This window comes from Urocampus carinirostris, chromosome 4, assembly GCF_059441175.1.
Source record: "Urocampus carinirostris isolate Australia breed hairy pipefish chromosome 4, RoL_Ucar_1.0, whole genome shotgun sequence".
NCBI lineage: Eukaryota > Metazoa > Chordata > Actinopteri > Syngnathiformes > Syngnathidae > Urocampus > Urocampus carinirostris.
The window spans coordinates 39083611-39110006 of record NC_142352.1 but is presented as its reverse complement, the minus strand read 5'-3'; the positions used below and the strand labels follow the sequence as shown (position 1 = coordinate 39110006).

Here is a 26396-nt window from a genome sequence, read left to right as displayed (position 1 = left end):
GGAGGATTTTGCAGGGGAGTCAAAATTAGGCACCACAGCAGCAGATGCATGCACACAGTAGCATCAAACGCTCGCTTCGTTTGCAACGAAAAAAACAAGACCAAGGATAGAGGCTACCACGGCGAACTGACTTGATTGATTTACCGTTTCGTGATAGTCTGTGTATACCGGATGGTAGCCCGTAAGTGACAAATTTGCGTTTTTACATACAGATTTTCTTGTACGTCGTACACGTCTTAAAATGCATAAAAAACATACTTTATACAGCAAGCGGGTACAGGTTGACAGGTATGGTGTTAAGGCATTGAATGACACTGCATGTTGAATCAAAATAAATCCTGTTTATTCAGAATAACTACAAATATTACAACGATAGGAATTTAATCATTTCTTTTGAGTTAGATCCGAGGTAAGAAACCTTAATTGTCCATGGGAAACAGGGTATGAATGAATAAATTGCCTTTATTGTCATTAAACAAGGATAACGCAATTGGAGGGCTTTTCTTTTCGGTGCCAGTAAAATAAACTAAAAAGATAAAAATGGACAAAATCATTAAACATTTTTTTGTGATTAAAAAAATAACTGGCACCTTTTTTCGAACTCATTAGAGTGGTCGTAATTACTCACGGAATTTCTCTGCTTACAAGTGGACTCAGTCAACATCCCCCGCGAGTAACGGGGGTCTTTCCACATGTAGCGAAAACTAGCTAAGAATCACGTCATGTCATGTGCGTCCTTCTGAAAAACAATTTACGACGGTTTGATTGCTACTCAATTGTGGGGGTGAAACAGAACCGTTAAAACTGTATAGAAAACAGGATGATCTTGGAAAATGATTAAATCGATACAGTGACGTCATCCGCGAGCGCCTCCACTGGCCTTCGAAATGGGCTCGACTTATGAGCCTTGATTTTTGTTTCACATCACCCATCTTATCTCCATAATTGCACTCCCTTCAGCAAAGTCCGTCCGCGATGACAATTGGAGGTAAGCCCGAGTTAATAAGTTGCATAACCGTGCCTAACAAGTGCAAAGTACGCGTTGTCGTGACGTTTGTGACGAGATAGGAATCGAGCTTGTGTGGAGTTGAGTGAGCTAACATGGTTAGCCGAGTAGCTAACGAGCCGGAACCTCTGCCCACTTGAACATGACGCCAAATAATGGACAGGCCTACCAGCTTTTTAAACACGAAGACACGTATCTGCTAAAAATGGCATGCAACATAACGCTAAGCACGTATGTTCTGAGAAAGTAAGCACAATACCAATGATAGTTAACGGTGTCCGGTGTCTGCTGTGTAACGGAGTTCAAGTTCTTCTCGTCTACGTTTTGAGTCAGAACCAGACAGCCCGTCGAATATGTCGTTGAGTTTCTTTTATTTCCTTTCTAGACATGTAACCAAATTCCTGGCCAAGTAGTGCCCTTCTTGAATTCTGCCGCTTATCATTTAATGGCATTCTCATTGAAAACGATGCGTCTGCGTGTAACATACGTAGCTATGACATGTCACTTTTGTTGTCGCATTAAGTGGTTAGCACATTTGCCCGACATGCGAGAGGTTCCCGGTTTGAGACCGGGTGGAAACATATGTTGGCCTGTAGAGGGATGGGCGTCACCAGGCTGTACTTGCCTTAGACACACCAAAGTAATCCAACCAATCAATTGCACTATAAAATGCGTCATTCTTTTTAATTTGGTTAAGAGAACAAAGTGTTCTAGTATTCAGGATTGGAAATTGATTTTAATGAAAATGTTTGGATTTATTTCAGTGTAGATAAAAAACGAGTTCTTAAGGGTCCAGCAAATGTAAAACAACAGAAGTCCTTGAGCGGTTTTCAATATATTTGTCCTCACTAGTTAGACAAATTAAATTTGCATGTTTGATGACACACTTTGCTTCAACGATGACTTTGTTCACCGGAGGGATGAGCGCCACCAGGCTGTACTCGCCCTAGACACACTGCATGAAATGGTGCCCCAAGACCCTAGTGGTAAAGGAAACCAACCAACCAACACTTTGTATATAGTATTCATCAGTGATGTATGTTGAGGTTTGTGTCTGGTTAGACACAGTAAGAGTTACAAATAAATGAACCTGCATCTTATCCATGATTTATTTGCCAGAGCAAGGAAGCAATACACAAACTTAAGCATAGAAAAATATTTGTATTGTCTTACCTTAACTTATAAACGAAGTTTCTGCTTTTGTATAAAAGCGTCAATGTATAAGTAGCCTAAGCCTCTATAATGAAAACAAATCCAAGCAACAAGAAAAAAAACCTACTGCATGGCTTGACCTGCTGTAAACTTGCGAATACTATAACAAATTCTATTGTTTGGGGCTGAGGCACCTATGCAGAATCTATTGTCTCACTATTGCTTTTTGCTGGTGTTAGGGGCATTATTGAAAAAAATAATAGTCACAGTTACTAATTACTTCATTTAAAAAGTAATTTCATTACCCCCCAGATTAATGACACCCGAATGTAGCATGTCACTCTCAAAGTAATTATTTAGTTTCAAATTACCGTATATACACACATTGAAGCCGACCCTCTAAAGCTGCTTAAAAGCCACATAATTGAAAAATTGTGGAAACCATGTACATTAACCTGTGGAAGCAATAAACCCTTCATATTGATTGGCTTGTGCCATCTTGAAAGCTTGCAAACTAATACTGCCAATACACTCCATATCCATTTCGTCTTAAAACCACTAAAAGATTTCCTCCTCCATTTCATGTCCGAGGTTTTTTTCTTTTTCTTCTTTCTAGGCATTTAAATTGCAAAAATAATGTATGAATTAATTAATATATTTGGGCACAGCACAAAAAAAGGCAACACCCACTAATTAACAAACAGGAACAACAAAATATTTGCCCAAATAATCAGCTGAACAATACAATAATAATATACATAAACATGTGCCCAAAGGCTAATGCTGAAACTTTTAAGTGCTCACTCCTAATGATTATTAGGCCCACCCTAATAATTTGACAAATAAAAAGACCCAATTTTAGCAATTTTAACCATCAATTCGGTGCTCAAGTTTGCTCCATTAATTTCGATTTTCCGCTACAAGCCACGCTTCTTCGCCACGTGCTGCCTACCATTTGTTACTGGTGACACACACCCAAATATGCGCATATAAACTAAAACCCTGATTTCGGTATTTTATTTTCTAGTTGTTAATAAGACTTAGTTGTGAGTTTATATGGTAGGGAGAATTCTACGCCACGGTAACTGTGTTCAGTTGTATTTTGTTGGTGGATCTAATTATGCCCACCCTTTGTAGGTGTTGTAATCAGAGTTTTGTTTTTGGCAGATTGATGGTAGTAAAGTTCTCAGTGAGTGAGGGAGAACCGGCAAAAGAGAAGAAGACGTTACATTTCAAAATCTCTCTTTAAAAAGTAGAGGACCGTATTATAACAACAGTTGAGTAAAAACATTGCATTAATAATGTGTTACAGTATGCATTACCAAGATTTGCATTTTGTATTTCCTTGGGTTGTCTCAGTGTGATATTAAAATTAGTTTGATTTTAAACCTTGAGTGATAAAAACCTAAGAAACACAGAAATCAGCACAGTAGCTCTAGGTCGAAACATTTGTATTTACATAACATGAGTCTCACCTAGAGGTAGTGGACCCAATTGTCCGTTGTCTTGCTGCTACAGGTACCCAAAGAATCCAAAACCTTTTGCTTACATTCTAAAGAATTTTACAAGGCTGGGTGGGTAAATGAGAACTAAAATGCTGCAATTTGGGTTCTTCAAGTATATGTATTACAGTAAGACCTTGGTTATCGCGGTTAATGGGGACCAAAACCACCCGCGATAAGTGAAAATCCGCGAAGTAGCGGCGCACCTTCAAAAAAAAATAAATAAATAATAATAATTATATATATATATATATATATATATATATATAATTTTTTTTTAATTATTATTTTTTTAGACCCTGTTAATGGGGACCAAAACCACCCGCAAAAACGGATAATCTGCGAAGTAGCAACGCCCCTTCAAAAAAAAAAAAAATATTATTATTATTATTTTTTTTAATTATTATTTTTCAGACCCGTTTAATGGGGAGCAAAGCCACCCGCAAAAAGTGAAAATCTGCGAAGTAGCGACGCCCCTTCAAAAAGAAAAAAAAAATCTCATCTAATCTCATTATCTTCACCGCTTATTCTTATTATTCGCGAGCGAGCCCCTAACCCGCGGCGCGGGTACTTTCGGGCGCGATACGCACGACACCGCGTCAGCCTGTCGGAAGCGCAGCAGAATGCGCGTTCACGCAAGGGCGGGGAGGATTTTGTACTGGAGTCTGATTTGGGCACAACACCGGCGCGCGGTTTTGGTGCGGCTTCCGCTTCACCGTCGTAATGCATAATAGTCTTTGAGATCCCGTCAGCAAACACGAGCTTTAACGTGCGCCACGAGCGCCATGCTAAGCCGGGAAGGCCCTCGACTTACTCTGGCCGTACTGAGTGTACTGGTAGCCCACGGCTGCCACTGCTGGGTCCACGCGGCTTCCGCTTCACCGCCCCCTAACCCCCACAGGTCCACCCTACCCCTTTCCCCCCCATCGAGGGCCATGTAGCGCCATGTAGAGCCATCGCGGCCCGAGCGGGAGACGTGACGTTGGTGACTTTTTCATCCGCGTTAACAAACGCATTTTGTAGAATACGATCGCGCTTTATTGTTTAAATAAACACATTATTATATACTTTAATTAGCTCGCTTTATGGTTTCAATAAGCATATTGTATAGAATACGATCGCTTTTGTCGGAAGTGCAGCAGAATGCGCGTTCACGCGTGGGGGGGAGGATTCTGTACGGGAGTCGGATTTGGGCACAACACCGGGAAACGAGAACGGCGCACCGTGCTAGGGTCGTCGGCCGAGGGGGATTCCCGCAAAAAGTAGCGACGCCCACTTTAAAAAAAAATAAATAAATTACCATTACAGACCGCGAAGCTCTGAATCCGCAAATGTCGAACCTCGAAGTAGCGAGGTCTCACTGTATATATTTTTCATACTTGTAACACTCATTTTTGTTTGTACTACTCAATACAGCGGCAACTAATGGTCAAACATTTCAGTGTCCCTTTGAATTGTACAATAACTGCATGATTTACTTAGATTTGATTACTATTTAATTATCTGGTTCTGAAATAACATTAGAGTCAAGTTTGGTGTAGCTGAATATACACTAGGGCTGTACCTAATGACTATATTAATAGTTGTCTAGTCACCAACTTTTGAAACGACTGGTCGACTATTTAGATTTATTTATTTTTTTAAATTTAGCTCGAATTTGTGTTGTGTTGAATTGATAACACATGGACATGAGTACAATGAAAAATGCATCTTTTATTGTACATACTGCAGATTTGTACAACAATGAAATAAAAATGCACCAACCAAAACCAATTAGGCACTGTGCTCAGTCAGTAGAGACATAAATGCATAGATAAACCCCTGTTCATTTCAATGGTCAGGTAAATAAATAATACATTTAAATCAGGTAAACATTTTTATCCCTGTACTGAAAACCAAGAAGAGGTACATTAGCAGCAAGGAACAGTAAATAAACTTAATCTGATGTCCATTTTGTGAAGTACATTCAATGGTCAACCGCAAAGTCTGTAAGAAAAGCACCTAACTCAATATTTTAGAAATCAAATGGTTTATACCAACTGACGTCTGTTATTTGTACTGCATGCATTTAATTTCCATTACGTTTGTCAGGCGCAGTCTGGCATAATGCACAAGCTATCTTTCATACCAAAATATATTCGTATGAATGTACAAAGCACGTCATCAAAACCGTATTGGCTTGAATGTTACTTGCATTTAACATGCTTTGTAAATAGTCTTTTTATCCACTGTTATCCAGGCTAAAATGTTCCAAAACTTTAGAAGGTTTTGTATAGCTAGTTGATGTTGATGCCACAATTTCTGTATGTACTGGTCAAGCTAAAGACTATACTGCACATGCGCGGTTCTTAACAGACATTATACTGGACTGTCTCAGAAAATTAGAATATTGTGATAAAGTTCTTTATTTTCTGTAATGCAATTAAAAAAACAAAAATGTCATACATTCTGGATTCATTACACATCAACTGAACTATTTCAAGCCTTTTATTATTTGAATATTGCTGATTTTGGCTTACAGCTGAAAAAAACTCAAAAATCCTATCTCAAAATATTAGAATACTTCCTCAGACCAAGTAAAAAAATAATTTTATAACAGCAAAACTAAATCAAACATTTGAAAATGTCCATTGATGCACTCAGTACTTGGTAAGGAATCCTTTTGCACGTATTACTGCATCAATCCGGCGTGGCATGGAGGCAATTAGCCTGTGGCATTGCTGAGGTGTTATTGATGCCCAGGATGCTTCGATAGCGGCCTACAGCTCATTTGCATTTGTAGGTCTGGTGTCTTTCATCTTCTTCTTAACTATACCCCACAAATTATCGATGGGGTTCAGGTCAGGGGAATTAGCAGGCCAATCAAGGACAGTGATGCCATGGTCAGTGCACCAGTTACTGCTGGTTTTGGCACTGTGGGCAGGTGCCAGATCATGCTGGAAAATGAAATCCTCATCTCCATAGAGCTTTTCAGCAGATGGAAGCATGTAGTGCTCTAAAATCTCTTGGTACACAGTTGCATTTACTCTGGACTTGATGAAACACAGTGGACCAACACCAGCAGCTGACATGGCTCCCCAAACCATTGCCGACTGTGGGAACTTCACACTGGATTTCAAGCAACTTGGATATTGCTCCTCTCAAGCCTTTCTCCAGAATCTGGGGCCTTGACTTCCAAATGAAATGCAAAACTTGCTTTCGTCTGAAAAGAGGACTTTGGACCACTCTGCAACTGTCCAGTGCTTCTTCTCCATAGCCCAAGTCAGACGCTTCTTCCGTTGTCTTGAGTTCAGAAGTAGCTTGACCATGGGAATACGGCTATTGTAGCCCATTTCCCGGACACGTCTGTGAACTGTGGCTTTTGATACCTGGACTCCAGCTTCAGCCCACTGTCTTTGAAGCTCCCCCAAATTCTGGAAGCGGCTCTTCTTCACAATTTTGTTAAGGCTGCGGTCATCTCTCTTGGTTGCGCAGTGTTTCCGGCCACATTTTTCCCTTCCAACAGACTTTTTGTGGATATGCTTTGAAACTGCACTCTGTGAACAGCCTGCTCTTTGAGAAATTTCTTTTTGTGTCTTACCCTCCTGATGGAGGGTATCAATGATGGTCATCTGGACAGCAGTCAGATCAGCAGTCTTCCCCATACTTGTGATTTAGTTTACTGAACCAAGCTGAGTGTTTTTAAGGCTCAGGAAACCCTCGCAAGGTGTTTCGAGTTAATTAGATGATTCAGGTGATTAGTTGAATAGCCTACTTGTATACTTTTTCATGATATTCTAATATTTTGAGATAGGATTTTTGAGTTTTCTTAAGATGTAAGCCAAATTCAGCAATATTAAAATAATAAAAGGCTTGAAATAGTTCAGTGGATGTGTAATGAATCCAGAATGTATGACATTTTTGTTTTTTTAATTGCATTACAGAAAATAAAGAACTTTATCACAATATTCTAATTTTCTGAGATAGTCCAGTATACATATAGAGATGCCTCACTCTGTTGGAAAGACGTGTCTGCTGATGATGGACAACAATAACATACATTGTTTACTATCTCTATTGTCGATTTTTGTCAACAATGTCGAATAATTGTTTCAGCCCGACTAAACACAATTTTTTTGAATGAGTAATCATAATTCTTACGTTTTGTACATTGTCCATTTTCATCCCACCCTGTTCATAATGTACATGTGGAAAAAATACTTTTTTTTTACATGCACTAGTGTAGGATGTCTAGATGTCTTGTCTTATTCTTTGAAGATAAACAGTCCCAGTGCCGCCACATAGACATCATTGTATCATTATCATTCTTTACTGACCACGAATGATTCATTCTAGCCTCCAAACCTAATAAAGTCATCTCAGGCTGCCATTTATCGAACATCCGCCAGGATAAAACATGATTTGTGTATCCATCTTATCTCTTTTACATTTTTCCCCCAGGAGTGCTCCCAGCGGAAGTCAGTTGGGGGATTTCAAAGCTGGTGCCCGTGCGACCCAACTGGCTTGCGAGGTTCAGCTCCTGCAACATTCTGTGAATTCACTAGCCTGGTCCTGGTGGCACCATGAAGCCATCTCAGGAACGCAACCAGGAGTGTCTGCCTCCTAAAAAGAGAGACCTCCCTGTTAGTAATTGTGGCAGCACCTTTGGTGTGCCGGCAGTGGGGTCTGCCGTTGAACGAGGAGCAGGGGCTAACAGTGCAGTTGGTGAGGACAAAGTAGGCTCTATCTTAAAGGGTGCAGCCAACAGTGACTCTCAGGGAGGCCCTCCATCCGTGGAGTGGTTGCGAGCTCAGCCAGGACTTCGCTATGGCGTGGACACGTCCGAGGGCAATTCAGCTGTGCCTGTCGACCAATACAGTATGCTTTACAAAGTGGCCCTACCGTCTGTTACATACTCGCCCAGCAATCATCATCCAGTGTTAAGTCACGTTTCTCCAGCCTACACTGTACATTCGCCGCTACTGCAGCATCCGGGACTTCCTTATCATCCTATGGGTTACGCACAAGTCCCTCATTCCTCACTCCAGTTTGTTAGTTCCCCGTATACGGCGGTACCGTACGCTTTACCCCCCGGCTTTGTCCCCAGTTCGTTAATCTCCCCCTCAGCGACCATCCCTCAGGCCCACCTTGTCCCTTACCCACCTGTCATACAAGAAGGCGTTGTCTCCCCGCCCCAGCAGGCTCAGGTAGCTCCTCATACCTTTGCCAAAGGTTCAACGTCGGCTAGCGTGTCGCTGATGATGCCTTCGGAGCAGGCCACCCAGCAGCACCTCGGTGCTGTCGGCATTATGTCTGCCGCAGAGCTCAGCTCACGAGGCATGCCAATCTTCTTTCACCCTCAGGATCCCTCAGCTCGATCCGCTGCCTGTAAGGACTCTCACAAAGTGCATCAGGAAAAGGAGCCAGAGCTCAATGGAGGCGCTAAGCACCAAGGGGCCAGGGAGCTCACTTTAGACTCCACATACACCGGCAAGAACACGCGTACGCAGCCGTTAGCTGCCATCTCACGGGCGAATGAGCCAAATCAGAAACCCCAGCTCAGCCCACCCTGTCATCGCAGCACTCCAGACAGTGATTTGGAGGTACGTAGGCCAGTACATGAATATATCCCTATCAAAGTAATGAACAAGCTCTGGCTTGAGGACCAAGATGTCTATTACAAAAATGGAATCGGATTTGAGTAAATAAAGTTTTATTTACCAGATTTTACAGTCTATAAGGCACACCTACAAAAAAAATCACCTGAAAATTGAAAGCGCACCTTGCAACACCGTGCGCTTTTATATACAGTAGAATACGGCAAAGATTGGAAATGTATGTGTTCAAAGGAATTGATCAAATTAATGAACATTGCTGCCCTAAATTGCAAAACATTTTATGGAACAGGAATTGAACCTGAGTAGTGGCGGTGAGAGTGCTGACACTTTGTCACTAGACCAACAGTGGTACAAATGACAAGACTTTAGATCTTATCTCATCATCATGATATTTTTACTCGCAGTGCCAGGAACATTGATTTGCATAGTGCATTCTGATAGGTTAAACAGTCTTTTCATTTCATCAACTTTGACATTTGTACCACTGGTGGTCTAGGGATAGTGTCGGTGCTTTCGCATCCTCTACTCTGGTTTGATTCCCTTTTCATACAATGTTTTGCGGATTTGGTCAGCATGCATGGATGCTCTTACTATATTCTCAATTTCATGCGCCTAATAGTTCAGTGCAGCTTTTGTATAAAAAAATGCATGACAAAATATTTTTTTGGGGGTGCACCTAATAATCTGGTGCGCCTTGAAGTGTGGACATATTGTTTTTTAATTTTTTTAATGGCTATTACATTTGTCGATTATTGTTTCAGGTGCAACAGGTAGTTGGCAGCTTGGCCTCTAGCCAAGTTATCAGCGGAGGACGTAAAGAGGTCTCGTTCGCCCCTTTGAATCTCTCCCAGAGTGTCCAGCGAGCCAGAGACGCCCACGGAGAAAATCTGGCTCAGGCTTCTGGCCGATCTGGGTATGTGGTCCAACCGTTGAGCTTTGGAGAAGCGAAATTAGGAGGAGAGCAACAACAAGAAGTCGGGCAGCCTGCTCACGCTGTCATGCTAGCCAACGGGCAGCCGGTGCTTGTCCCCGTGGAATATCACACACAGCCTCAGCAACACTACCCAGCGCAGGCTAATGATGCTTCTGCTAAGGCCTTCATTAAAGAGACTTTAGGCCAAGTGCTCCCCTCTGAGAGGGCTGTGGCTGAGACGGTCACACCCCAGCAGCAGCTACCTGCCGAGGTCACCCAGGCTTTGGCGTCTAGCAACATCCCCGGCCCAGCTGCCGGTAACCCATCACACTTCATGAAGGGCGCCATCATCCAGCTGGCCTCTGGAGAGCTGAAGCGTGTGGAGGATCTGCAGACTCAGGACTTTGTACGCAGCGCCGAGCTGAGTGGAGGGCTGAAAATCGACTCCAGCATGGTTGTGGACATCCGTGCCAGCCAGCAGAGGCCTGGTCTAGTGACGCTGCACTTTACCGTAGGGGAGCAACAAAGTAAAGTCACGATCGACGTACCCCCAGAGCACCCCTTTTTCGTGTTCGGCCAAGGTTGGTCGTCGTACAGCCCCGAGCGCACATCTCAACTCTACGGCCTAGTTTGTCATCAGATGCAAGTTGGCGATGTGTGCGTGTCCATCGCGCTCCATCAACAGAAGGTTACGCAACACCATCCCCCCCAACAACAGAATGTGGTAAGGATGTTGAGCAACACCGAACCCGCTCACCAGCTCATGGGCCCGCCCGCCCCTCAGCACTCCCGTCCTCAGGTTAATTTCAGGACAGAGCGGGCTCATAGAGACAGGCTGAGGGAGGTCGAGAAAGATGCGACGGACAAGGACGACATCGCACACCGTGCAGAGCCCCACTACAAATCGAGCCGGACCTCAGGCGAGCACACCAGGAGTCAGAGTTACCAATTGCACACGGACGCCTTCACGGGCACTTCCCAGAGACGCTGGTCTTCACCCGGCCTCCAAAGATACAGTACGAAGGGAGAGCACGGCCCATGTCCACAAATCAGTGCCTCTGCACACCTCAGGCCCTCGTTTATCCCGCAGGAGGTCAAACTATCCATCGAAGGACGTTCAAATGCGGGAAAGTAGATTTGGCGTTTGTTAGCAACTAGGGCTGAACGATATATCAAATCATAATGTAGAAAGTCGTGACCTGACTTGCTCACTTGTCTTCAAAGACAAAGATTTCTTAGATGAAATGCGTGTAAAATTACTTCACACTTTTATTTGCTAACAGACAATCAGAGTGATCAATGGTCAGATAATGCTATTTTATTCAGTGTGGTGAAAAAAACCCATTGTCCTCGACTCGTTTATACTACTTATTGGATAAGCACAATGACTTGTAAAGGATACACCAATTCCCTCAATCTTCATATGTATAAAGAGCTGATCAACTTTAAAAAGATTTCGCTAAACTAAAATTATTAATAGATTAGAGGGGATTTTGTTTTTAAAAAATAAATAGGAATAAATAGTTAAAAATACAGAACACCAACCAAAAATATACCTCACAATGAACAAAGAACAATAAACATAAAGCATTGAAAATGCAGCATTTTAGAAGGTTACCATTTTTATTTGTAAATTATCCTGTCATGTAGGGAAAAAAGGTATCTTAATTTATGTTTTATTCACATTGTGAACCTTGCAGTATGTTAAAATTTTGAATCCAGGTGTCCAACTCAGGGACTAAATCAGACCCCCAATATTTATTCGTTTCAAATTATGATCTTGTCTTGTGACAGCGACAATATTTGGCATATGGACCGGTGACTACTCAACCTTCATTTTGTCCTGGTATAGGTTTTTAGGGGGCTTTATTTGACCACTAGATGTTGCTATATGGTGTGGTGCAACTGCAAACGCAAAGGAATAAACAAACTACACTGACTCAAAGTGACCAAAACATGGTGAAAAATTATGTCCGTGTCAGCGTACCGAAAGCTGTAAATGCCAATATCTTGAACTAAAAGTATTTGAAAAAAAAAGTATGGTTATTTGATAGTTAACCTATTTTTGCTTGTTATCTAAACCAGTATTGTTTATTTTCTTAATGAATTATGTTGTTTTGCCACTAGGAGGCGCTGATTATTGAACGCTGCCCCTTTAAAGCGTCATTAAACATCCTTTTACCGAAACTAATTTAATTGATCTTAAATCGATGATAAGTTGACCTGGGAAAATCAAATCTTATCTAAATAATTTCCTAAATCGTTCAGCCCTAATAGCAACTGCAATGGACCTGTTGCAAATGGAGAAGAGAGTGTGAATGTAGCCTAAGAATGTTGAAGATTTTTTTTGCACATCGCACAGAGAGAAAAAAAAGAATCTAGTTCTGGCTCTGCGTTGCAAACCCTGTGGGGGAAGTCTGTAATTTCCAGGAATGGTCCTCGCACACAGCAATTTCTCCTCCCCCTGTTGCCATTACCTTAACGGCGGTCCAACTAATCGGGAAGCCCCCTGGCGTCTTGATTGGAATGCACTCAAATCGGTCCAGCTTTAGGAGCCATCTAATCTTGAATCCATTCCTGACTGTTGACCAACGCAAAGCGCGGCCAGTTGCCCGTTTTCCGATCTAACTTGTGAGGAATCAATCATATGGTCTATGTCCACTCTGCATTTTGCCTGTGTGCATTTGCTCCAGTGCAACCAACTGGAATCGGCGCTTTATTCATTCCAGTATCATCACTGAGTCACCGCCCCCCGATCACCTCTTTGATGTACCTCAAAGACCTCAGAAGTAGGTGTGAATTTAGACCCGGAGAATCAGATTAGCCTTTGTTTTGAGTCTGGCCATCCACCAAAATGGAAGCAATAGAGCCCACAATGGGAAGGCTATCATTAGATCTTCTTTTGCCCTAAATATTTGAACCTTGTCTCACCCCAGCTTGAAAAAGTGCCAATGAGAACTGTAGTTTGTGGCCCTTGCACTATTCCCATACCCTGTTTTGCAAAATGTTGATTTCCCATCTTCCTTACACTTATTTACATACAGGGTTCGTTCGTGTGCTGAAAATCCTTGAAAATGCTTGAATTCTAACGTTTTGTTTTCAAGGACTGAAAAGTGCTTGAATTTTGCATTTAGTGCTTGTTATTGCTTAAAATCCTTGCCATATTTCTCAACAAGTCGGCTTAAAAATGACGCCGACACTGCTCTCTAAGCTGCTTCATTTTACCATTACATTTCTTAATCTTTCATGATTAACTGCAGCTGGCATTAGTTTTTACGGCATTGTCCAATGAAGCGTCCCAAAGGGTTGTGCCCAAAAAGACAGGTGCATGCTTCGCCTAAACAGGGCATGATGAATTGTGTAAAATGCAAGGATTACGTATAAATTGTGGACATTAATTATGGGCCATGCAAAAACTTAGGTAGAGTTTCTCAGTGGTAAATTGTAATTTCGTAAAACTTAATACAACTGATAATGTAAGATTCATATTACTGTAATTTTACTCAACACCTGTATGGGAAAAGATTTGTCTAAAAAAACAAATATATTTGCAATTTGCTCAAAATCTAAAAATCATGTTTTGATAAATGCACACGCAAGATTAAAAATGCATATGTAAATCGCAGGTTATTTGTGGCTTTGCAAAATAGATGATTCTCACCAGATTTTTTTCTTTTAATGCTACTGGAAAAATTGGAAAGTTGGCTTTGAAAGTCCTTAAAAAGAGCTTAAAATTGGCCATGAAAAAGGTGAACGAACCCTGTATGTATGTATGTATGTGTGTGTGTGTGTGTGTATATATATATATATATATATATATATATATATGTAATGTGTGTGTGTGTGTATAATGTTTGGTTGTATATTCCCCTCATATTTCTTATCTGGCACCAATCTTTTGTCTCATAGCACACAAAGGAAATAAGTTTGGAATTTTTAAAAACAGTGTTCAAAAAAAGAATCCGTTTACAAATGAGCCCAAAAGAATACTGCTGTTTCTTTGCGCTTATTAAAGACTCATGCAATTAGAAGACACAAAACACACAACACGCGCGTACACATTTCTACTGAAAAAGTAAAACAAAACGGTGTATTTTTGTTCTTTTGGTCTCATATCATGCTTTTGTTTTGCATAATTTCCTGTCAGGCCATCTCTCTTTTTAGTTATGACTAGCAGAAACAAAAATGTCCTCAAAGTTTGAATAAAAATGTTACGGGTTTCACTTAAGTCTGAACACATTCATCATATATTAAGCAATTGCATTTTAAGAGACCAATTGTTTGAAATACAGTGTTCCCCCTCATATTTTTTTAAGAAATGGGAGGTGTTTATTTGACCTCTTACCAAAAAGTAATGCTTTGGAATCATTTTAATGCTAAGTGTTTATTTTGAGGTAATTAAAGTGAGTCTTAAATACTCATACTCATTTAGAAAAGCAGTGATTTGGCGCCGAGTAACCTTATTAGTAAGACTTAGACAGCGTACTGTCTAATGTTAAAATATACGATTTGGTAACATATTGGAATGAAGTTTAGCTTAGTAGGTACATATACATTTATTTCTGAAAAAAGTACTGTATTGGCGCTATCTTGATCTAAGGAACTATGTGGATGTGAGGAAAGCTTTTCTACCGGGCTAATAGAAAAGAATTGCCTTGGTCCCAAGCATCTTTTTAAATGAATCGATTCATCTAATCAGGGCACATTAGGTGTCTTAAACTAACGATCACAACTATATGGTGAGAAAAATGGCCATAAAATACCTGTATTGTTTTTAGAGCAGTGTTATGCGAGATCTTTCAGTCAGATTGCAAATAAATGAACTTGCATCTGATTTGTCATTTGATTGGCAGAGCACAAAAGCAATGAGATACAGTCTCGCCAGGGTGTCTTGTTTTGTAGCCAGAGCAGTAAGCCGGACCTGCAGAACCGCTATTGCTTCCTCTCCCGACGCCGCCTCAGTCTCTTCCCGAACCCGATAACATTCCACAGAGCACCCGCTGGTGATCAACATTTGTGTGCGTTCCGCAAACTTTTCTCAGAGTCCAATTTATCTGATCATTATTTTCAATGTAACAAGCCACTAAAGTACTATCCGTAGCCATGCTTTGCAGTTTTTTTGAGCAGGTGGACACATAGACTTGTGTGCCCGCCTGCTGCGGCTGTTAAACTAACAGCCTACACTATCCTATCACAGTTGCGCACTCAGTTGTGCCCACGCAATACACACACACCTAGCCCTCTGCTCCTGTGATAGCACTTGCTGTGTTTTGTCTGCTGCAGGACACCATGTAGGCTGACAATTTGCAAAGTATTGAAATCACGAAAAGTAAACTGTGATGCAGCAAGGGAATACTGTAGACTGTTGTACCCATAAGTTCCCACTTAGTTCCACGATTGTAGCAGTGTATTGTATAAAAATAGTCAGGCATTTGTTGCATACAGGTAATTCAATATTTCACTGTAGAGGTGCAAATTAAATAATTTGCTGGGGGAATACCTATTTCAAATATCAGTAATAAGATTTTAGAAAGCAAAGTGTTTTTAAAAATTCTGTGTACATCTTCTCATATTGCCACTTTACAATCATTGATGTGTCCAGACTTGAGGTCCAACACATATAAAATGTTCTGACGCTGTTAGCAATACGGCTGCCAATCTTTAGACATCGTTTTCTATGCAGTAAAAGCAGCCGCTCAGTCCATATGGCTATTTTTAGCTTGCCGTTGTTCTCCTTGTTGTCGTAGAAGTAAATCAGGAGCCGTAAGTGTTTGGTTGAATATGTGCTCCCACTTGAAATGCAATTCTCAAAACTAACAAAACCTCTGAGGAACCCTTTTGAAAAATGCCAGCAATTTTAACACACAATCCGCATTATGGCATTAGTGTTTCCCAACCTTGTAAAAGGCTCCTATTTACAGGTGAAATTTGTCACGGCACAGAAATTGTTCACATGTTCAGATATCATCTTAAAACCTTGAGCTTAGTTTGACCTCTTTAACAATTGTACCCACATGATCAAGTTTTGTTGAATTATTTTGGTCAGGATTTTGTTTTAAGTTTTGGATTAAATCATGGAAAAATAGGTGGCTAAAATCCCTTGTTACCATAGCATAATTGCCACAGTCGTATCGGATCATGTTTATAAAAGTAAAACCCATAAACAGGCTTTGGTTACTGATAATCAATGTTGAGTGTGTTACTGCGGGAAAAAAAGTAATTGCTAGTTATTTCATCTAAAAAGTTTTTGTGTTACCCTCCAGAGTACTGACACCCAAAAGTAGCCTCTTTCGCTACAATTTACCGTGTATACTTGCATTGAAGCCGACCCCATAAAGCTGCTTAAAAATAGTCTCCTAATGAAATAGACAAAAACGTGTACACCAACACCTATTTCTTGGCTTGTGCAGACGAGACACTCCACATCCATTTTGTCTTTAGACCACTGAAATAGCTCCTTCTCCATTTCTGGGTAATGTCCAAGACATTTTCTTCCTTTCCTCGGGTATGGTGTATTGCGATAAACAAATGATAAAATCCAAAAATCAGCGCGTTTCCACAGTAAATTTTGCACTCACGTTTGCCTCATTGGTTTTGTTGTTGTACAAGCCATGCCTCCTCCCCAAGCGGTGGTTACTAAATGCTACTGGTGACACACAAGCAATTATCCGCTTATAAACTGGCCCCCTGATTTCAGTATATTATTTTATAGTTGTTAATATAGCTTGGATATGATTATATACGGTAGGAAGAATATCAGTAGGAAAAAAGTACACGTATACGCCCTCTACAGTTAGGATGAAGCCACTCTAACTGCATTTAGTTGTATTTTGTAGGTTGATTAAAACAGCCCCACCCTCCTTGAATGTTGTATCCAGTGTCGTGTTGCTGGCAAAATGAGGGTTACATGTCGTTATATGAGTGAAGGAGTAATCGTCAAAGTACAAAACACATTATAATCCATGCTAAGCTTCTGAAAGTAGCGGAGTAACGCGCCATGTAACGAGAGTTGATTTACAAAATTTGATTAGTAACGCATTACAGTACTCGGTACAGAGAAAACAGGGAAAGGATAAGACCATTTGTTTTATTTTTCCATCAAAAATACAATTTAAGGGTACAGTGTCATGAAAAAGTCCTTGCCCCCTTCTTGATTTCTGTTTTTTGCACATGTATCACTCAAAGAAGTTTCATATCCAACTGATTTTAGTATCACAGAAAAATACAAAATGCAGTTTTGAAATGTTGATTCAATTTATTGAGGCACAAAAAAATCTATTCCGATCTGGCCCAATATGGAAAAAGTAGTTGCCGCCTAAACCTAATGACGAGTTGGGTCACCTTTGGCAGCAATAACAGAATTCAAATGTTCACGATAATTGTTTGTGAGTCTTTCACAATGCTGTGGAGGAATTTTTGCCCACTCTTCTTTGCTAAATTGTGTCTAATTTGCCAAATTGAAGAATTTTCTAGCATGAACTGCATGTTTAAGGTCACACCACAGCATCTCAATTGGATTTAATTTCGGACTTTGACTCGGCCTCTCCATAATTTTTTTTTTTTTTTTTTGGGAGCCATTCAGAAGTTGATTTGCTGGTGTGTTTCGGTATCGTTGTCCTTTTGCAGGATCGAAGAGAATTTGAGATTTTAGGGACCAGAGGTTCTCCTTCAAGATCTTCTGGTAAACGCCAGAAATCATAATTCTGTTAACCACAGCAAGTTGTCCAGGTCCTTAGGCAGCAAAGCACCCCCAGACCTCGTCACAGCCACCACCATGCTTTACTGTTGGCATCATGTTCTTTTTGTCAAATGCTGTGCCATTTTTTTTTTACGCCAGATGTAATGGCTGCACACCTTCCAAAATGTTAGAAAAATTTGAATGTTTCTCCAAAAGTCTTGAGGATATTCAAGATTGTTTTTGGCAAATGTGAGATGACTTTTGGTTTTCTTTTGTGACAACAGTGGTTTTAGCCAGGAAACTCTCCCATGAATGCCAATTCTGGCCAGTGTTTTTCTAATGGTGGAGTCATGAATGGTAAAAGGTCTGGGGCTGCTTGGCTGTGGTTGAGGGAATAATTAATTTTGTTGTTTACCAGAAGATTCTGAAGGAGAATGTCCTCCTATCACGTGCCTTCAAACTCAAGCGCTGCTCTTGGATCATGAAGCAGAACATAAATCAAGAACACACCAGCAAGTCCACCCCAGAATGGCTAAAAAAAGGCCTAGAGTGGCCAAGTCAAAGTCCGGATTGAAATCCAATTGTGACATTAAACAGGACAAAAATGCTAGAAAACCCTCCAATATTTTAAACTATTTTGCTATGAAGATCATTTTACTCCACAGCATTGTGAAAGACTAATTCATAATCATCGTAAGCATTTGATTTCTGTTATCACTACCAACAGTAGCTCAATTTGCCATAAGGTTCAGAGGGCAATTACCTTTTCACATAGAGGAAGCGAAGTATTACTTCTTTTAGCGCCTTAATAAATGGAATCACCATTTTGGTTTGATGATCTGAAATGTTTGTGAGTGGTAAATATGCAAAAAACAGACATCGGGAAGGGGGAAATCCCTTTTCACGGGACTGTAAACATGATTTCAGGCTATTATACAAACAAAATGAGTATGATCAATCACCTCCAAAGAAGAAGGACATTCCTTACCCCTTAGAGTTCCAACAAACACAAGGTATTAATCATATTACTGTATGCCTTTTACCTTTTTTTTTATTTTTATTTTTTTTTAATACTTTTTTTTGTATTCCTTTTATTTACCTCTTTGCCAGTGGGAGGCACTCTAGTATTTTCTATGTATGTCTGGCTGCATCTTGCTGTGAGTACTTGCACTTCTTGACGGTGTTGTCGCTTTAATTTGGAGAGTCACAGGAAATCGCAGGTTGCGTATCGTCCATTTTTTTCCAGCGTAGATCCTTCTCATCCACGATAGGGTCCATGTACTAGTATGCAGTGGCAAAATCCACAACAGGATGTTCTAGGCTAATGATACGATCTTTTTTCGTCTAGAAACCTGATCCTTGGACTCATTACTCATCTGGAGTTGATACTGATTTAAGATTTAGGTTTAAGATTGGGTCATCCCTACTATGTGATTTCAACTACTGTATTGAGATTTAACCATGCACTGGTTGGCTTCTGCTAGTACAACTCGTGAGTCCTTAGATGTTAACCGATAGAATCATACACTGTCCGGAGGACATGAGAATGATCTTACGGTTAAACAATTGAATTGACTTTTGTACTAATATTGTGATGAAATAATCCTACTAGTGAGGATAAAGATGCTGTAACTCAGTGACACGCAGTGAGGTTGGTGTCTGGTGAGGCACAGTCAGATTTACAGTAAAATTAACCTACATCTTATTCATCATTTGATTGGCAGAGCAAGAAAATGTATAAACTGTAGCATAAAAAAAGACGTTTTACTGTCTTATAAATGAAGTCTATGCACTGGTCCTTTGAATAAAAGCCAAAATAGATAAGTAACCCTACATAATGAAAACAGTCCATGCATCGAGAAAGAAAATACTGGATGGTTTGACTAATCTTTCACTAATTCTATTGTTTGGGACTGAGGTGTGCTCCTTGTGCTCTCTATCGCCCTCTGTCTTGAGGCAAGAGAACTTTGTGCCTCACTCTGCAGATGCTCAGCACAGTAATGCGTTACATTGTAATCGTATTTATAATGTGAAAATTCAGTGATTTTGAAAAAGAAAATCCAATTGCTAAGTTAAATGAGAAAAGACCTTTCACACTGAATAAATGCAACCATATTTGTAATTGTATATGTCAATGTGCCTCAACTGCCATACCTGACTGCACATCACTGGTTTATCTAGTACATGGATCTTAAGTTGAAAGTGGAATCGAAACGCCACGGACTTTCGGAAGTCGTGTGCCGTTTTAGCACACGAGCTTTGAAACTAGGATTGTTTGTTGCCTTAAATGTCTGCTTCATACAACGAGTGTGTGAGTGAGTGTCGACTTCCCCTAGGTGATGGATGAGGACAGTGTCCGTGATGACTTTAAACATGTATGACAAATTGTGGGGGGGGGGGGGGGGAAGTGAAACTGTTTCAAGTTTGATGATTTTTGTTTGTTTAAATTTTTATTTTGTTATACGCAAGGCAAGGGATGACACTGCTTTGTATGTGAAGTTGTGAGGTGAAGTTGTGAGGAGAAAAACAAAGCGTTTTTCTTTTTCCAAAATGCCTAAATCTGCAAAATATATGCAAAGATGTAAATGTAATTTTCAATCCTCCTGTATAATCCAGGTTGTCAGACTGTTGTACAGTGACTTTTAATATCTGTCTGTCTGGTCTAACCAATACGTATTGATCCTTTATCAGAAGCCTTATCTAGTTGTCCACCCAAAGTGCACCCTTAGAACTACCCTACACCTACCTGAATTTAACAAAGCATTAATATTTCTATTTTGTTGCTTTTTTATTATGATTTGTACCCATTTATTGGATGAATTACATTTGTACTGTATATTTGTACCGCTCTGTGAACTACTTATGGAGTTGTTTTTTTTCTTTGAGCTGATTGAATTTTATGTACTTTTTGGACACAAAGATAATGTATTTTTATTGTTACAGTTAACTTGGAGACAGTGAATTCAACACCTTAAGTCAACACGATATAATATATATATATATACATATATATATATAAAAATATAAACTATTATCAAAGTTGTGTGCTGTTCATATTTTTGTGAATGTATTAGTTTTTTTTACGTATGCTAGCGTTTTTATATCAGGGGTGTCAACCTTGGACGGCTGGATCGGCCAAGTAAAAACCAAAACAGAGGCCTTAAGATGATTCATTGAACGTTGAAACATTTTAAAATGATGCCAATAGTCCCGATAGTGGGTCGCAAACTTCTTTAAGGGTTATTGTTCTATCTTCTTTATTCATGCATGTTGAGCATGGCCACAAAAATGAAGCGCTTTGGATCCCATTGGAAATGCAGCTAATTGAGCTTTAAAAGGAAAATTATTACTTGAAGTTGTTTTGGTTTGGATTGTGTTTTTTTAATCTGAATATATTCCAATATATCTGATTCAATATATCTGATTCAAACTGCACAATCCTTTCTTTCAGCAAATTTTAAAGGAAGATTTTTTTCTTGATTTGGGTCGCAGTTTGTCACTCGAGTGGGATGATGGGTCCGGAAGTCAGACCAGTTGAGAACTAGTGCGCTGGTTCTTAACTGGTCTGACTTCCGAACCCACCATCCCACCCTTATGACAAGCTGCGACCCAAATCAAGTACACATTTCCGTAGCCCATTGCATACATGTGAACCTCCACGGCACCATGCCCTTACAAACTGTTGTATTTACCCTTACAAAATACAAAAGAATCTTACACCATTTTGTTGTGAGATACTAAGTTGCTCAACATGAATGAGGTTTATTATAAAAAAAGTTCAAAAATTATAGCTTGGACGTTCACTGTAGAAGGAAACAATACATGCAAATATAATTAATTAGAATTATACATTTTCGTATTCAAATTATTAATTCATTTTCTGCATTAAATTATTGTTGGTAATATACTGATTTAAGGGATAACCACAAACCTGTCTTTTTTTCCATTTTCTCCGTTTATACTTCCTTTTTTTCTTAACTTATTAATACAACATAATAATTCGTAATAAAATGCAAAGCAAGTGAGCTGTATTAGAGCCGGCTCTCTTTAATGAGTTGAGCCGAAAAAGCCGTTTCTCTAAAAAGAGACGGACTTCCGTTCACTACACAACTACCACATGAAATCCGAGGCAGCAGACGCATGCGCACAGTAGCATCAAACCGCTCGCTTCGTTTGCAACGAAAAAACGATACAGAGATCCTTTGACTTGATTGATTGATTTGCTTTGTGATAGTCGGTGTAGATCGGATGGTACCCATAATTGACAAATTAGCATTCTTCCGTAAAGATTTTCTTGTACCTTGTACACGTCTTAATATGCATAATAAACGTACAGGTTGACAGGTATGCCATTGAGACTTCTTGTGACTAAAGTAAACATAACTTTGCACTTCTCAAACGCATCCAATGAAAAGATTGCGCAGTTAGAAGCAGAAATACTACAATTTAAATAGAGATACAAAAATATAGGAAACGTAAAGTTCTTTCCTAGACAAAGAGCCTTTAAGCCTTTAATACGTCACAAAAAGCAAAGAATTGAACGCCATCACCACGTTTGTTTTCCAACAAAAATATGAAAACCAACAAATGTGATGCTTAACACACAATTTGATAAGCTTACTCGACATTTTGGAACAAAATGATTTTTCCTCAGTGATCTAGGATCTAATATAAGAAGTCTCACACGGCGCTGCCCATAAATACCGAGCTCCGGCTCATCTTTGGAGTACGGGAAATTGCTTTACACCGAAAAACAACAGTGACCAGATGATGAAAACGCTGTAACAGACTCAGATCAGGAGGCTTCTCTTGGGACTGGTAACCATGGATACAAGTACTATCTGTTTCATGCGGGGGAGCAGACCTCTACCCAAAACACTGGCTTGGACAAGAATGGGTGCCGCCAGACAGTACTTGATCAAGACACACCACAGGAAGTGGTGCCTCTAAGACCCAGGTGGTTAAGGGTAATAGTAAAAAAAAACATATGTTATATATGAAGAAATAAACCATCCCTTGTCAATATTGCACAATCTCCTTAAGCATGATCTACTAGTGTTCTATTTTACAGCGTTGAAGGTGATTATTATTATTATTATTATTGCCTTGGGTAGAAGGTAGTTGTCTATCTGTTAGTTGATCTGTTGACTTGGTGGTCCTGAATTGTCTTCCTAGGGGCAAAGGTTTAAACTTGGAATATCCAGGGTGGGATGTGTCCTTAGTGGTCCTGAATTGTCTACCTGAGTGAACTTTTGCCCTCAGCTAGACAATTCAGGACCAACAAGTCAAGTTTTTGTAGGTTGATGGACCCATGTGGAGGAAGCAGAAACTGGAGGCAAGGGTCTTCAAAAAGAGGGATGATATTTAATAATAAAAGGGAGGTACAAAGTGCCAAAAACAAGGGTTTACAAAACAATGCAATCTACAAACAAAACAAAACCCACAACAAAGACCGAAACCAGAAATGGAAAAATGCAAGGAATAAAGTATCAAACTAAAAAGTGAGCACTAAACGACGAGCAAAATGCCCTGACAAGAAACCACAAAGGAAACCAGACCTGGCATGGCAGTGGAATGAAAATGACCCGACGACGTGTGTTGATTAAAATGTCCTTATAAAGGATGAGGATAATCGGGCACAGGACAGGTGTATCCAATCATTATTCACCACACACCTGTGCCCGGATCGAAACATAATTGGTGCCTTTCGGTGAAGGGATTGTAACAAAATAGGTCCAACAAAAGTCAAGTTTCATTCATTAGTTCACTTTTTACACTTATTTACCCAATGCGTAAGCAGACTTGTATCTTTGGTCGAGAAATGTTATTTATATATTTATTTTACCCACCATAAGGCTTTTTTAGAGGGAGCTGATCTGCCATCTTGCCACAACGTGTAGCCCTGAAAACTTTTGTGAAAAGCTGGGCAAAATGAATTAAAGAAAAATATGTGTGGTTTGGTCCCTTTCAGTCTCTGAGGTTTGTATTCTTCTCTGTGCAATGTAGCACTTCTTTTCGGTTCCACTACTACCTAATACAGCAACATCTTGTGGTTAATCTAACACAGTGTCCCTTTAACTTGTCTTTTTGAACATTCTTGGAGTGGAATGTTCGCAACACGTATATTGAAGAAATACAGCATTTTAAAGGGAAAAAAGTACAATTTGAGATGAACTGTAATGTTAGATTACATATTATAACAAATGTAGAGGTGGGCTGACAGGTCTTTCAAGACCTTCTCCACTGGCCTTAAAAATATCCAAATCATGTGATATTATATTGAGTCCATGAATGCTCATTATATAATTCAAATCTGTATGTCAATCTTTTCATTGCTTTGCCTCTTATTACGCTGCTATTCAAACATTTACCCAATCACATTTCAGCCACTACTTGTTGCCATGGTCTGAAATCTACATGGAGGCCTTTCCTATCAGTTCTGCAGGCCATGAGGCATAGGTGACGATAAAGGTGTTGGTTTAGCCAATCAAATTCTGAGTTGGCGGGGCCAGGGCCTTCTTGAAGGTGTAAGGAAGCGTCAGCGGTTACACAAAATATGATTGGCTAGGGGGAGGGAGCGGCAGCATCGCAACAAAAACGTGAAGAAAATATCGTGTCACTGCTTCTGTCGAATAAAAACTTACACCAGAAATACGACGGGACATGCTCAACTTTCAGCATCAGCTTCTGTATGACATAGTATGGATTTTGTGCACAAGTAAAATTGATTTTTTGTGAGTAAAATGTAGCTACATTCCTAAATAATATTGGAATTTGTGATTGCTTTTTTATGTGTTGCAGCAGTAGCTGCAGTAAACGTTTAGCCATAAAAGTTATTGAGGGTTGGGTTGATACAGACATAGAACTACTAAAGGCCTAAGTGTGAAATGCACAGCCCGCCACTGAACAAAAGTATGTTCATTTATAGATGTGAGAAAACGTGAAATGGTTTGCAATGGCATCTGAAAAAAATACAATATTGGACAATGTCTTATGAAGTTTTGATAATTGTAATGTTAAACAAAGTTAAAAGAAGTGATGTTTAATTACTTTGTATTGTACTAGGAAGAAGCATTTTGGGAGTTATTTTAGTAAACTTTTTAAACTTCCAGGACAGTACTTTTGTCGAGTACTGTACACTAATAATTTTGTAATCCTTAGCTCTGGGAGCTAAAGTCCCAACAATTCTATAATTTGGGCTTTTTCATTATTATCAGTGATTCTCATGGGCGTCCTCTAGTGGTATTTCAAAGTAATACTTTAATTCCTATAGTTCTCATGCCTGTCAACCAACAGCCATTTGTTTGCCTTATTAAAGATTACAATTTCCCTTTTGAGGCATAATAAACGCAGCACCTATTTACCCATGGAACAAAAAATATATTGTTTAACACATTTTTTTTTTTTAACAAGAAATAATGATTCAAATCAGCAAAATTATTTGAAAGATTTTTGCCTGATTTATTTTTTGCAATTATTAAATATACAGTGGAAGCTCGGTTTTCGAACGCCTCTCAGTTCGAACAAATCGGTTCTCGACCAAAAATTTCGAGAAATTCTTGCTTCGCTTTTCGTTCAAAAAATCGGAGTTCGAACGCCGGTACGCTAGAGGCGATGCTGAGCAGCGTACAGGTGTAGATTGCCCCCACCCCTCGTGAAGAACTGTTGTCACGTGACCGCGCACTTCTTTTTGCTTTCGTTTTCAATATCGGTGAACGGAATGTTTTAACCCCTAATTATGCCTCGGAAGAAGGTCGGTGCAAGCAGCAAAGTTGCTACAGGTGAAAAAACAAGAGTAGTGCGTACAACTATTGCATTTAAGAAAGAAATAATAGCAAAATATGAAGAAGGTGTGCGAGTTTCCGATCTTGCTATACATACAGCATGGCTTCTGCTGAGCACCACAAAGGTAAGAAATCCTATTCATTATTCTTTTCTTTATCCTTTAACCGCTCACCACTTTTTGTGGAGACCCGGGTGCTAAATGACGTGTGAACGACCTGATTTTTTAATTTTTACACGTTCATGTTAGCGTTATCTTTTGTACGGAAGATTACGCTAACGCGAACGTACAATTAGCCTGGGTTAGCTTCATGTTTACGTTCTTGGTAAACATTTAGGGTGTTGGAACGGATTAAAACGATTTTACATTACTTTTAATGGGAAAAACGATTTTCCGTGATCGACCAAATTGGTTTTCGAACAGGGTTCTGGAACGGATTATGGTCGAGAACCGAGGTTCCACTGTACTGGACTACATCCTGAGCAGATAATCATTACTTTTTATATACTCATTATACATTATGTATATTAGTATATAGATCAAAATTCATTATTACATTTCATATCTTATATTATTCATATTAGTATATTGGAAAATAAGAATGATTTGCTGCCACCTACTGGGTTGGATGAATCACTGGACAAAAAACAATACTGATACTTTTTTTTTTTTAACAAAGATAAAATTGGGCAATTTCCAGCTGCAATGTCTTACGCCACACTGATTTAAATAAACATGAATTTTGGATTTGTGAATAATTGGTGA

The 26396-nt window shown here is 39.7% G+C and overlaps 1 protein-coding gene across 3 annotated transcripts; it reads left to right on the top strand.

Annotated features, from left to right (window-relative positions):
- Window positions 1-889: 889 nt before the first annotated feature.
- atxn1l (ataxin 1 like) lies at window positions 890-20881 on the top strand. Of its 3 annotated transcripts, none has more exons than XM_088334487.1 (3): window positions 890-988; window positions 8101-9242; window positions 10019-20881. In XM_088334487.1, exons 2-3 carry the CDS (start codon window positions 8223-8225, stop codon window positions 11303-11305), a joined length of 2307 nt encoding a protein of 768 aa, XP_088190613.1. In that variant the 5' UTR covers window positions 890-988; window positions 8101-8222; the 3' UTR covers window positions 11306-20881. The 3 variants fall into 3 exon arrangements, with proteins under 3 accessions (XP_088190613.1, XP_088190614.1, XP_088190615.1); XM_088334488.1 differs by lacking the exon at window positions 890-988 and adding an exon at window positions 1066-1252; XM_088334489.1 differs by lacking the exon at window positions 890-988 and adding an exon at window positions 1553-1646.
- Window positions 20882-26396: the final 5515 nt, after the last annotated feature.